Source organism: Garra rufa, chromosome 10, assembly GCF_049309525.1.
Source record: "Garra rufa chromosome 10, GarRuf1.0, whole genome shotgun sequence".
Taxonomy (NCBI): Eukaryota; Metazoa; Chordata; class Actinopteri; order Cypriniformes; family Cyprinidae; genus Garra; species Garra rufa.
The window spans coordinates 7006019-7018065 of NC_133370.1; the positions used below are offsets into that span (position 1 = coordinate 7006019).

The 12047-nt window shown below is 34.0% G+C and overlaps 1 protein-coding gene across 1 annotated transcript; it reads right to left on the reverse strand.

Moving 5' to 3' along the window:
• Positions 1–285: 285 nt before the first annotated feature.
• spmap2 (sperm microtubule associated protein 2) lies at positions 286–11059 on the reverse strand. Its single transcript, XM_073848839.1, has 6 exons — positions 10998–11059; positions 8373–8434; positions 8071–8137; positions 6006–6132; positions 660–819; positions 286–527 (listed from the first exon to the last, which is right to left on the reverse strand). Exons 1-6 carry the CDS (start codon positions 11057–11059, stop codon positions 286–288), a joined length of 720 nt encoding a protein of 239 aa, XP_073704940.1.
• Positions 11060–12047: the final 988 nt, after the last annotated feature.

The window sequence follows — 12047 nt, forward strand, 5'->3', positions numbered from 1 at the left end:
TCAGCATATTAGAATGATTTCTAAAGGATCACGTGACACTGAAGAAATGATTTGCATCACAGGAATAAGTGACATTTGAAAATACATCCACATAGAAAACACTTATTTTAAATTGTAATAATATTTCACAATATTGCTGTTTTTAAAAAACAGTTTTTAATCAAATAAATGCAGAGAACATTTATTATCTTCTTTCAAAAATATATTAAAAAAACTTTTTTATATGGTAAAGTGATTTATTAAAAAGTAAAGGTAGTGCTTCACTAAAGATGGCAGGATGATGGCTCATTGGCTTTTACATTTGCGTGGTAAGGGTAAAGACAGTTCCAGAAGTCTGGGGGATGCAGTGGCGGCCCGAGCGGCAGGAGTGACCCGGTAGGGGTCGTACCCCTCAAACAGGGCCTGACGGGTCTTGGGTCGAGCCAGTTTCTGCAGTCTCTCGCCGGCTACGGCCTTTAGAACACAATCTGGAACCGGCCAAGAAACCGGCCTTGCAAGAGTGTGCTGTGCATGGACCTGCTTAGGAGCTGAGAGTGAGAAATAATGACGGAAAAGAGAAAATTAATAACAATTCAAACCCAACAGAGTCTGTTACTTTCTGAGCTGTATATGCAGTAGATCATTTTTCCAGTATAAAACGGGTGGCGATATGCACTCACAGGCCAGCTGTAGTACGCGTGAGGAGGGTGTGATGGGAATGCTGATCACGTGGGCGCTTGAATCGACGCTGCACTGTGTAAACAGCGTTTTCACCTGCTTTGGTTGCGCCAGCTGACATATTCTTGGACTCGGCTTGGCAGTTTTACCCGCAAAACTTAACTGTTAAGACCACAAGAACCCAGACGTGCCATGTGTCACGCAATTAAAATGGAAAAGCGTGTTTTGTATAAAGTGCTTGAGGGCCAAACAACAGTCTGATGCAACGTTTTAAACATGTGGTGCAAAGTGACAAACCCAGTAATCAAGAAATCAGGTGAACAACAATTAAAATTAGAAGCCAGAAATGATGAGTTTGGCTTCTGGCCTAATAGCATAATATATACTATTACAGCTTCTATTTATATTTTAATTATTATTTACAAGTTTCTTGAACAGTAAGATTTGTAATGTTTTTTTAGTCTCTTTTGCTTTCCAAATCTGCATTATTTAAAACCAAAGTACAGCAAAAAAGTAACATTTTGAAATATATTTTAAATAACTGATTTTTATTTAGATGTATTTTAAAATGTAATTTATTCCTGTGATTTCAAAGCTGATTTCTTAAATCATTCTAATATTCAGATTTGCAGCTCAAAAAACATTTATTATTATAATAATGTTGAAAACAGCTGTGTAGAATTTTTTCAGGTTTCTTTGATGAATAGAAAGTTCAAATGATAAGCATTATCTGAAATAGAAATCTTTTGTAACATTATAAATGTTTTTTTTTTATCATCAACTTTTGATCAGTTGAAAGCACCCTTGTTAAATAAAAACAAAAAAATAAACTTGAATGACTCTTGAATGATACAGTGTGTAAAACTACAAAAAAATAGATAAGTGCTGATCTTTGGATCTTTTTATTCATCAAATAATCCTGAAAAAATGTACTTAATGTACTGTTTTAAATATTGATAATAATAAAAAAAAAGTTTCTTGAACAGCAAATCAGCATATTAGAATGATTTCTAAAGATCATGCGACACTGAAGACTGCAGTAATGACGCTGAAAATGTTGCTTTGATCACAAGAATAAATTACATTTTCAATTATATTTAAATAGAAAGCAGTTATTTTAAATAGTAAAAAATATTTCACAAATATTACTGCTTTTGCTGTATTTTGGATCAAATAAATGCAGGCTTGGTGAGCAACAGAGGCTTCTTACTGTCCAAAAACTTTTGACTGGTAGTGTATGTTCTGTTTTCACTTTTGTTTTAATAAAAGTCTCAGTAATTTTGCTGTGTTTTTCTCATTTTTAATACTTTTTTTAATATTTATATTAAATTATATGAAACGAAACAATAAAAAGTTGCCTTTTCAACTAGGTGAAATAAAATAAGTTCACTTTTTTTATATTAATTAATGTTTATTTAATTTCAAGTATGCTAAAAGTAGTGACATGAATCCTCATAGAGAAAATGCAGGAACAAACCAAATCATAACTTTCATAAAACAGATATCATGTCATTTAACGTTTGCACTTTAGTATCCAGCTACATGAACTGCATCAAAGAATCCAGTAAATTGCTTGAACGCATTTTTTTAAAAATCTATAACATATATCATATTGAAACAGGAAGGTGTGGTGGGAAACATTATAGGGATTGTCCCAGTTTAAAAATAGCTAACAGCCTTTAGTTTACTTCACACCTAATTTGCTACATAGGGAACAAAAAAACTAAAACACCTGCATACTGAAAATGCACTAGAAATACAGTGCTTTGCAAAAGTTTTTTTCATATTTTGTTTTGTTGCAGCATTATGTTAAACTACTTTAAATTAGTTTTTCCCCACATCAGTTTACACTCCATACACCACAATAATGAGAAAGCAAAAAACAGATTTGCAAATTTTACAAATGTATTAAAAATAAAACACTGAAATAAGTACATTGCATAAGTATTCATACCCTTAACTCAGTACAGAGTTGAAGCACCTTTACAGCCTCAAGTCTTTTTGGGCATGATGTGACAAGCTTTGCACATCTGCATTTGGCAATTATCTGCCATTCTTTGCCTCACCTTTTCACCTCTCAAGCTCTGTCAGCTTGGATGGGGGCTGGCAGACATTTTCTAGAGTCCGAGTTGTTCCAATCGTCTTCCATTATGGATAACGAAGGCTACATGCTTCTGTGAACCTTCAACGCAGCAGATTTTTTTCTGAACTCTTCCCTAGATCATTGCCTTAACGCAAGTCTGTCACTGAGCTCTACAGGCAGTTATCTTGACCTCAGGACTTGGTTTTTGCTCTGATATGCATTTTCTGAGAGGTGTGTGCCTTTCTAAATCATACTCATTCAAATGAATTTGCCACAGTTTAACTCCACTCGAAGTGTAGTAACATCTAGAAGCAATATGAATGCTCCTGAGCTCAATTTCGAGTGTCCCAGAAAAGGGTATGAATACTTATGCAACGCGATCTTTTCAGTTTTTTATTTTTAATAAATTTGCACAAATGTTAAAAACTTATTTTTTGCTTTGCCATTATGGAGTAGGGAGTGTAGATTGATGTGGGAAAAAAGTAATTTAAAGTAGCAACATAACAAAATGTGAAAAAAATGAAGGGGTATGAATAATTTCGCAAGGCACTTTAGTGTAGTATACTTCTATGAGTTTTAATAATAAATCTTTTTATTAACTATAGACTTCAAAAGAGTTGAAAAAATGATTTTAGCACCTCATATCACGTAACCGTTCAAGCTTATGTAGTGGTTTAAAAAAAAATCTTTACTCCCATCTAAATTTAGTGTGCTGTCAGATTGTGGGCTGTGGTAGTATTTACACTGGCGGTAAAAGGTATTGGTGGGAGTTTTCTTCGTCTTTGGCGTTCAAGGTTTCAGTTACGCAATCTTTGACTTTAAAAAGCTTCCAAATGTCACTTAGCTGAGGCACTTCTTCTAAGAGTAGTGGAACTTCCTCTGCAGAGGCAAGAAACACTCATACGTAACTACAGGAAGTGTTTGGGTGCAGTTATTGATGCTGAGGGGGAAATCTTTTTTTCACACTTGATAAGAAGAAGGTCCTTCACTGAACCTCTGCCATTTTAAAATAGCTTGTATGCTTTAGATTAGATCACAGACATGATTATGCATACTGGAGCATATTAGATATTTTCTGAATCCTAGCAGAACTGCCTCAGCTCTTGATAATTGTAGGCTTTTTAACATCTGAAGATTGCATTATTAAAAAAGTTTTTATAAAGTATAATCTGACAAAGGTATAATGTTAAAATGTGCACTAGCTCAGAGATTAGGATGCAAAGACATCTTTATAGAGCTGTTTTGGTCTCTGGCTTCATTAACCCTATAAAGTCTGCTGTATCATATTTGATACACAAATCTCTACAGCCTCTGAATCACCAACAACATCAAAACTTTGCTGAAAAACCTGTTATACAATTTACGACATGACCTTCTGTTATCTGACTGACAGTTTATCATTTTTTGCAAATAAAATGCTTTTTAGAATTGTAAAAATGTTCAGGTCGTGATTCACATGTCTTTTTGCATTTCAGTCTTTACAGATTTGTATAAAACAGACTTAAAAATAAAGTTTATATCATTAATAATATTTGAAGATGAACATGTACTAAATTGCAACTTGAGTATCAGATATAGGCCCGGTTTCACAGACAGGGCTTAGACTACGCCAGGATTAGGCCTTAGATCAATTAGGACATTTAAGTAATTTTTATAAACATGCTTAGAAAAAAAAAAAAACATTACTGGTGTGCATCTTAAAACAAAAAAAAAGGCACTGATATTTTTTTAAGATCAGTCAGTGCAAGTTTATTTCAGTTGAAACAGCTCAGACTTACATTTTAGTCTAGGACTAGGCTTAAGCCCTGTCTGTGAAACCGGGGGATAGTATAATAAGGCTTTTGTTGAGTGTTTATTCATTCATCTCTCAATCATCGCATTGCATTATATGTTTTGAAAACCCAGAGCTTTAATCATAAGATTAAGCAATTCAATTTAATTCAAGTTTATTTGTATAGTGCTTTTCACGATACAAATCATTGCAAAGCAGCTTTACAGAAAATTTAAGTTTTTTTAATTAATTTTCCCCCTTTTTCCTCTCTTTTTGAAATAAAAAATGTGCATTTAAACATTTATCTTACTAAGACATATTATTAGAAGATACAGAGTGACAGCTGATATTTATATGCATTTTATGTCAGTAGTCTGTAATACTCTTATAAAGATGTAATTTCCTTACAAGTTATCAGAATTTCATCTAAATATTAGCAAATGCACCAAATTGCATACTTGCTCAGTTTTGGCCTCTGAATAAAATTGATGTGTTTTATACCTCCAAATTACTATATCATACTATATTACCCATATATAAAGCCTGATTAACAAAAAAATAAATAAATAAATAAAAAAAATATGCATTTTAAAATATATACACTACCAGGCAAAGGTTTCTGGACAGTAAGATTTGTAATTTTTTTTTTAAGTTTCTTCTGCTCACCGAGCCTGCATTTATTTGATCCAAAGTACAGCAAAACGGAAAAAATATAATATTTTTACCATTTAAAAGAACTGCTTTATATTTGAATATATTTTAAAATGTATTTTTTTCCTGTCGTTTCAAAGCTGTTTTAGCATCATTAGTCCATTTACATGATCCTTCTGAAATCATTCTAATATTCAGATTTTCTGCTCAAAAATATTTATTATAATGTTGAAAACAGCTGAGCAGATTTTTTTCAGGTTTCTTTGACGAATAGAAAACTGAAAAATAAATCTTTTGTAACATTATAAATGTCTTTATCATCACTTCTGATGAATTTAAAGCATCATTGCTGTTTAAAAGTATTAATTTCTATAATTTCTTTGGTAAAAAAAGAGAAAAAAGAGACCCCAAGCTTTTTAATGGTATAGTGTATACAGTTGCAAAAGTTTTTTTTATTTCAGATAAATGCTGATCTTTGGATCTTTCTATGCTGAAAAAAATGTACCCAATTGTTTTAAATATTGGTAATAATAATAAAAATGTGACACTGAAGACTGCAGTAATGATGCTGAAAATTTAGCTTTGATCACAGGAATAAATTACATTTTAAATTATATTCAAATATTCAAATATTTATTTTAAATAGTAAAAATATTTCAAAATGTTACTGTCTTTGCTGTACCTTGGATCACATAAATGCAGGCTTGGTGAGCAGAAGAGATTCTTACTGTCCAAAAACTTTTGATTGGTAGTGTATGCATATTTAAAGAAGGACTTTTATTAGCAGTGCAAGAAAGATCACAAAGTCATTTCAGCATTGTAAGATGTAGTGCATTTACTTACAGTGGCCAGCAGAGGGCGATCAGGCTGCCATCCATCAGCTGGCATTCGAGGCAGTGCCAGTGAACAAACTCTTTCAGAAGGGCATGCTTTTAGCGCTGCTGCACTAACCATCCACTCCGGTGACCTTCTGTAAGGACAGGCATATGAGCTGTGTTCAGAATAGCATGCTGACATCATGCTATTTCTGCAGCATACTGTGCATAGGATGCAAATTCTCTGTATGCAAAAAAATCCCTGGTGACCTCCTGCAGTTGCCAAATGTGCAGGATCAGATCATATGAAGAATGCAAAGCAGTGCACTTAACTGTGAATGCAATACAAAGCTTTGCATTGTTTTCTGTGTTATTTTTCGAAAAAATAAATAAATAAACATATTGTTGTGGATTGAGAACATGATTTATTAGCTGTCAGCTTCTTGCTTTACTTCAAATCAACTAGATGACACCTGAGAGAGCCAGATTCATATTTTCATATTAACTAATTACAGCCAATTAAAGCTGTACGATGAGCTTTGAGACTGAGTTTAGTTTTTGAAAGGATCCATGAGGACTTGTAGTACTGGGAGAGCTGTTATTGCATGAAGACGTCTTTTGTTGTGCTGCTGCGTGATTCTCTATACGGACACTGAACTTATGAGATGTGCATCATGAGACAGTGGAAGTGAAACTACTTTTTGTGTCTTTTAACAAAGATAAAATGGAATGAATATGAGTTTAACTCTCATCGTCTACCTATTGTATATTCACATTAATGAAGGCTGAAGTGTATAAACTGGCTATAAAAACACCATGTGCAGTCCGGTGTGCAACTTTTATTACTTTGAAGGAATAGTTAGCAGCATTCCATCACTTGCTCACCAATGGATCCACTGCAGTGAATGGGTGCCGTCAGAATGAGAGTCCAAACAGCTGATAAAAACATGACAATAATCCACAAGTAATCCACACCACTCCAGTCCATCAATTAATGTCTTGCAAAGCCAAAAGCTGCATGTTTGTAATAAACAAATCCATCATTAAAGCATTTTAATGTTAAACCGTCACACTCCTGGTCAAAATACAAGTCTATTATCTGTGGAATTGCTTTATCCAGTGAAAAAGTTGTTTAATCTTAATCGGGGGGGAAATACACACAGATCAAACACTGTTTACAAGCGGAAATAAGTCCAAAACAGGTCTAAATAAATGTGACCCTGGACCACAAAACCAGTCTTAAGTCGCTGGGGTATATTTGTAGCAATAGCCAAAAATACATTGTATGGGTCAAAATTATTGATTTTTCTTTTATGCCAAAAATCATTAGGAAATTCAGTAAAGATGATGTTCCATGAAGATTTTTTGTAAAATTCCTACTGTAAATATATCAAAATGTAATTTTTCATTAGTAATATGCATTGTTAAGAACTTAATTTGGACAACATTAAAGGTGATTTTCTCAGTATTTTGATTTTTTTGCACCCTCAGATTTCAGATATTCAAATAGATGTATCTCGGCCAAATATTGTCCTATCCTAACAAACCATACATCAATAGAAAGCTTATTTATTGAGCTTTCATATGATGTATACAATCTCAATTTAACCTTATGACTGGTTTTATGGTCCAGGGTCACAAATATGGTGAATTTTGATGTGAGACAACACGAAATTGACTTTCACTAGAGGAAGCATTATTATGGATTATAGACTCGTATTTTAACCAGAAGTGATGATCTAAAGTTAAAATGCCTTAATGATGGATTTGTTTTTTTTTTTTACAAACATGCAGCTTTTCACTTTACAAGATGCTAACTGATGAACTGGAGTGGTGTGGATTACTTGTGGATTATTGTGATGTTTTTATCTACTGTTTGGACTCTCATTCTGACGGCACCCATTCACTGCAGAGCATCCATTGGTCAGCAAATGATTCTCCAAATCTGTTCCAGTGAAGAAAAAAACTCCTCTACATCTTGGATAGACTGAGGGTGAGCTAATTTTCAGCAAACTTTCATTTTTGAAAGAACTAATCCTTCAAGGAACCATAGCTTTATATTAAGTAGTTTTAATGGCAATCACATTAGTCACCTGCTCTCCTCAAGGAAACGGTTTGATTGTTTGCTCTGGGCGAGCTGCTCCAAGCGAGGAGTCAGATCTGTGGAGACATTTCAATAAATGACCTTAAATTAAAAAAATTAAAAAAACCAGTAGACACATTCACACGGTAAAAAGCCCTGCCTTAAATTTGTAATTAAAACAATCAAAGGGGTGCTAGATTTGACTGCTCTGAATAGAAACTCTTGACAGGTTAAATGGTTGAAAACAAAGATTGTGATGTATCATTTTCATATTGCATTAAAGGCATTTTGCAAATGAAGTGATTCTCATACCAAAGACAATTGCTGTGTTCTTTGACCTGGTTGGTAGTTCATCAAGCCAGTAGACTGAGCGCCTGTAAATATTAAAACAAATACACTAAGTAATTATTGCATCAATGTACAAAGATAAATGGGTGGTTTGAACACAGTTAACTGCTGTCAATGATACTGCCCTGAAATGTGACTAATATGAGTTAAAGCATGGATGGTTCACAAGAGGACTTCCAAGTTACCTACTGTTTGAATGAGTCAAAGAGCCCCCTTGTGGACAATATGCCAGTTCATTAAAAAAAAAAAAAAAAAATAGGTCAAACATTAACAGAGATTAAGACCATGTGTGAAAGAATGGCATTCTTTATTCTGCTGGGTAACAGCAGTTCAGTTTTGTAGAGGATGTTGCCACAGATTTACATACTTCTATCTTTTCTTAAACGAGTAGTTCACTTTCCGAACAAAAAATTTATAGATCATGTTCTCACCCCTTTGTCATTCATGTCTTTCGTTCTTCAGTCGTAAGGAAATTGTTTTTTGAGTAAAACATTTCAGGATTTCTCTCCATATAGTGGACTTCTATGGTGCCCCCAAGTTTGAACTTCCAAAATGCAGCTCCCAAGGGCTTTAAACGATCAGAGCCGAGGAAAAAAGGGTCTTATCTAGCAAAAATGATGGGTTATTTCAAAAAAAAAAAAAATTACAATTTATATACTTTTTAATCTCAAAAACTTGTCTTGTCTAGTTCGGCAAGACGAGCATTTGAGATTAAAAAGTATATAAGTTGAAAATGTTTTTCAAAAAATAATGGATTGTTTCACTAGATCAGACCCTTTTCCTCGGCCGGGATCGTTTAGAGCCCTTTGAAGCTGCATTTAAACTGCAGTTTGGAAGTTCAAACTCGGGAACACCATAGAAGTCTATTATATGGGAAGAAATCCTGAAATGTTTTCTTCAAAAAACACCATTTCTTTACGACTGAAGAAAGAAAGGCATGAACATCTTGGATGACAAGGGAGTGAGTACATGATCTGTATATTTTTGTTCTGAAAGTAAACTACTCCTTTAACTGATAACAAAACGTATTTTTGTTATAAGTGATGTTTTAAAAAAAGACTTTATTTCACATGAGATATTTCTCTGAAAATGTTCTGAATTATTACTCTCATTAATTGCAGTAGCCTATTTTCATGAATGGCAAGTCACATTAAAAAAATAATTATGTTTATTATTCGGAACACCCATTTTAGCATGCATTTGCAAAAAAATTTAAAGTAAAAGTATGTCACTGGATAAACAGGCACCATGAAAATGTTGTATATAAATGTGACCCTGGACCACAAATCCAGTCATAAGGGTCAGTTTTATGAAACTGAGATTACACATCATCTGAATAAGCTTCCCATTGATGTGTGGTTTGTTAGGATAGGAAAAAACCTAAATACTGAGAAAATCACCTTTGTTGTCCAAATAAAGTTTTTGGCAATGCGTATTACTAATAAAAAATTAAGCTTTGATATATTAACGGTAGGAAATTTTACAAAATATCTTTGTGGAACATGATCTTTACTTAATATCCTAATGAGTTTTGGCAAAAAAGAAAAATCTGTAATTTTGACCCTTACAATGTATTTTTGGCCATTGCTACAGATACAGTGCCTTGCAAGAGTATTCAGACCTCTTCATTTTTTTCACATTTAGTTTTGTTGCAGCATTATGTTAAACTGCTTTAAATTAGTTTTTCCCCACATCATTTTACACTCCAAACACCATAATAATGATTAGCAAATTTTAAAAATTTATTAATAATAAAACACTAAAATAAGTACATTTAATAAGTATTCATACCCTTAACTCAGTACATAGTTGAAGCACCTTTACAGCCTCAAGTGTTTTTGGGTATGATGTGACAAGCTTTGCACATCTGCATTTGGCAATTATCTGCCATTCTTTGCCTCACCTTTCACCTCTCAAGCTCTGTCAGCTTGGATGGAGGCTGGCAGACATTTTCTAGAGTCCTAGTTGTTCCAATCGTCTTCCATTATGGATAATGGAGGCTACATGCTTCTGTGAACCTTCAACGCAGCAGATTTTTTTTCTGAACTCTTCCCTAGATCATTGCCTTAACGCAAGTCTGTCACTGAGCTCTACAGGCAGTTATCTTGACCTCAGGACTTGGTTTTTGCTCTGATATGCATTTTCAGCTGTTAGACCTTTTCTGAGAGGTGTGTGCCTTTCTAAATCATACTCATTCAAATGAATTTGCCACAGTTTAACTCCACTCGAAGTGTAGTAACATCTAGAAGCAATATGAATGCTCCTGAGCTGTCCCAGAAAAGGGTATGAATACTTATGCAACGGGATCTTTTCAGTTTTTTTATTTCTAATACATTTGCAAAGTTGTTACAAACCTGTTTTGTGCTTTGTCATTATGGTGTATGAGATTTAGACTGATGTGAAAAAAAAAAGTAATTTAAAATTAAAAAAAATAAAATAAGGGTATGAATAGTTTTGCAAGGCATGTATACCCGTGCTACTTAAGACTGGTTTTGTGGTCCAGGGTCACAAATATAGGACATACCCCTCTGTGTTTATCTAAATAAGGAATCGTACAGTATGTTACGATGATGTACCGCAGTGACCCACCTGTCAGGGAACTTGAGGAGGTTAGGTTTGGGCTGCGCTAGCTCCTCTATCCGTGTAGGCATCATTGCTCACTAACCGTTTCCAGGAGCCTGTTTTGTGTTTTTGGAACACAAACTTGTGCTTTAAACACATTTAAACATTCCGAATGTGTCTGCATAAACAATAAATTAAAGAAAACATTATATAAGAGTGACTGTTGAATTATGCTAATATGAATTTCACCCACTCATTAATTATTCACTGCATAACCGTAAAACAGCGACAAGTTCAGGCAACAAAAAAAGCAAGCAAGTCTTGTTTTCATACTTAAATCACGTTCAAACATATTTGTTTGGTTAGTTAAAGGCTGTTTTATTATGTTAACAGAAGCTTCTAGAACTCACTCACCGATCCAAGCGTCAGGTGAGCTGCGGCGCGTTACGTGTCACCATAGCAACAAATCACGTGAGTGCACGCTATACTGTATAATGCAGAGCCATTGGTCTCTATATGGCTCTGGTATAATGCATACAGTTGAGGTCAAAAGTTTACACCTCCATTGCAGAATCTGCAAAATGTTAATAATTTGACCAAAATATGAGGAATGATACAAAATGTATGTTATTTTTATTTAGTGGACTTATTTCACATAAAAGATGTTTACATAGTCCACAAGAGAAAACAGTAGCTGAATATATAAAAATGACCCCGTTTAAAGTATACACTTGCTTCTAAATACTGTGTTGTTACCTGAATGATCCACAACTGTGTTTTTTTTTTTTTGTTTTTTTTTTGCTTGTTTGTTTCGTGATAGTTGTTCATGAGCCCCTTGTTTGTCCTGAACAGTTAAACTGCCTGCTGTACTTCAGAAAAATCCTTCAGGTCCCACAAATTCTTTGGTTTTTCAGCATTTTTGTGTATTTGAACCCTTCCCAACAATGACTGTATGATTTTGAGATCCATCTTTTGACACTGAGGGACTCATATGCAACTATTACAGAAGGTTCAAACACTCACTAATGCTTCAGAAGGAAACACGATGCATTAAGAGTCGGGGTGAAAACTTTGTGA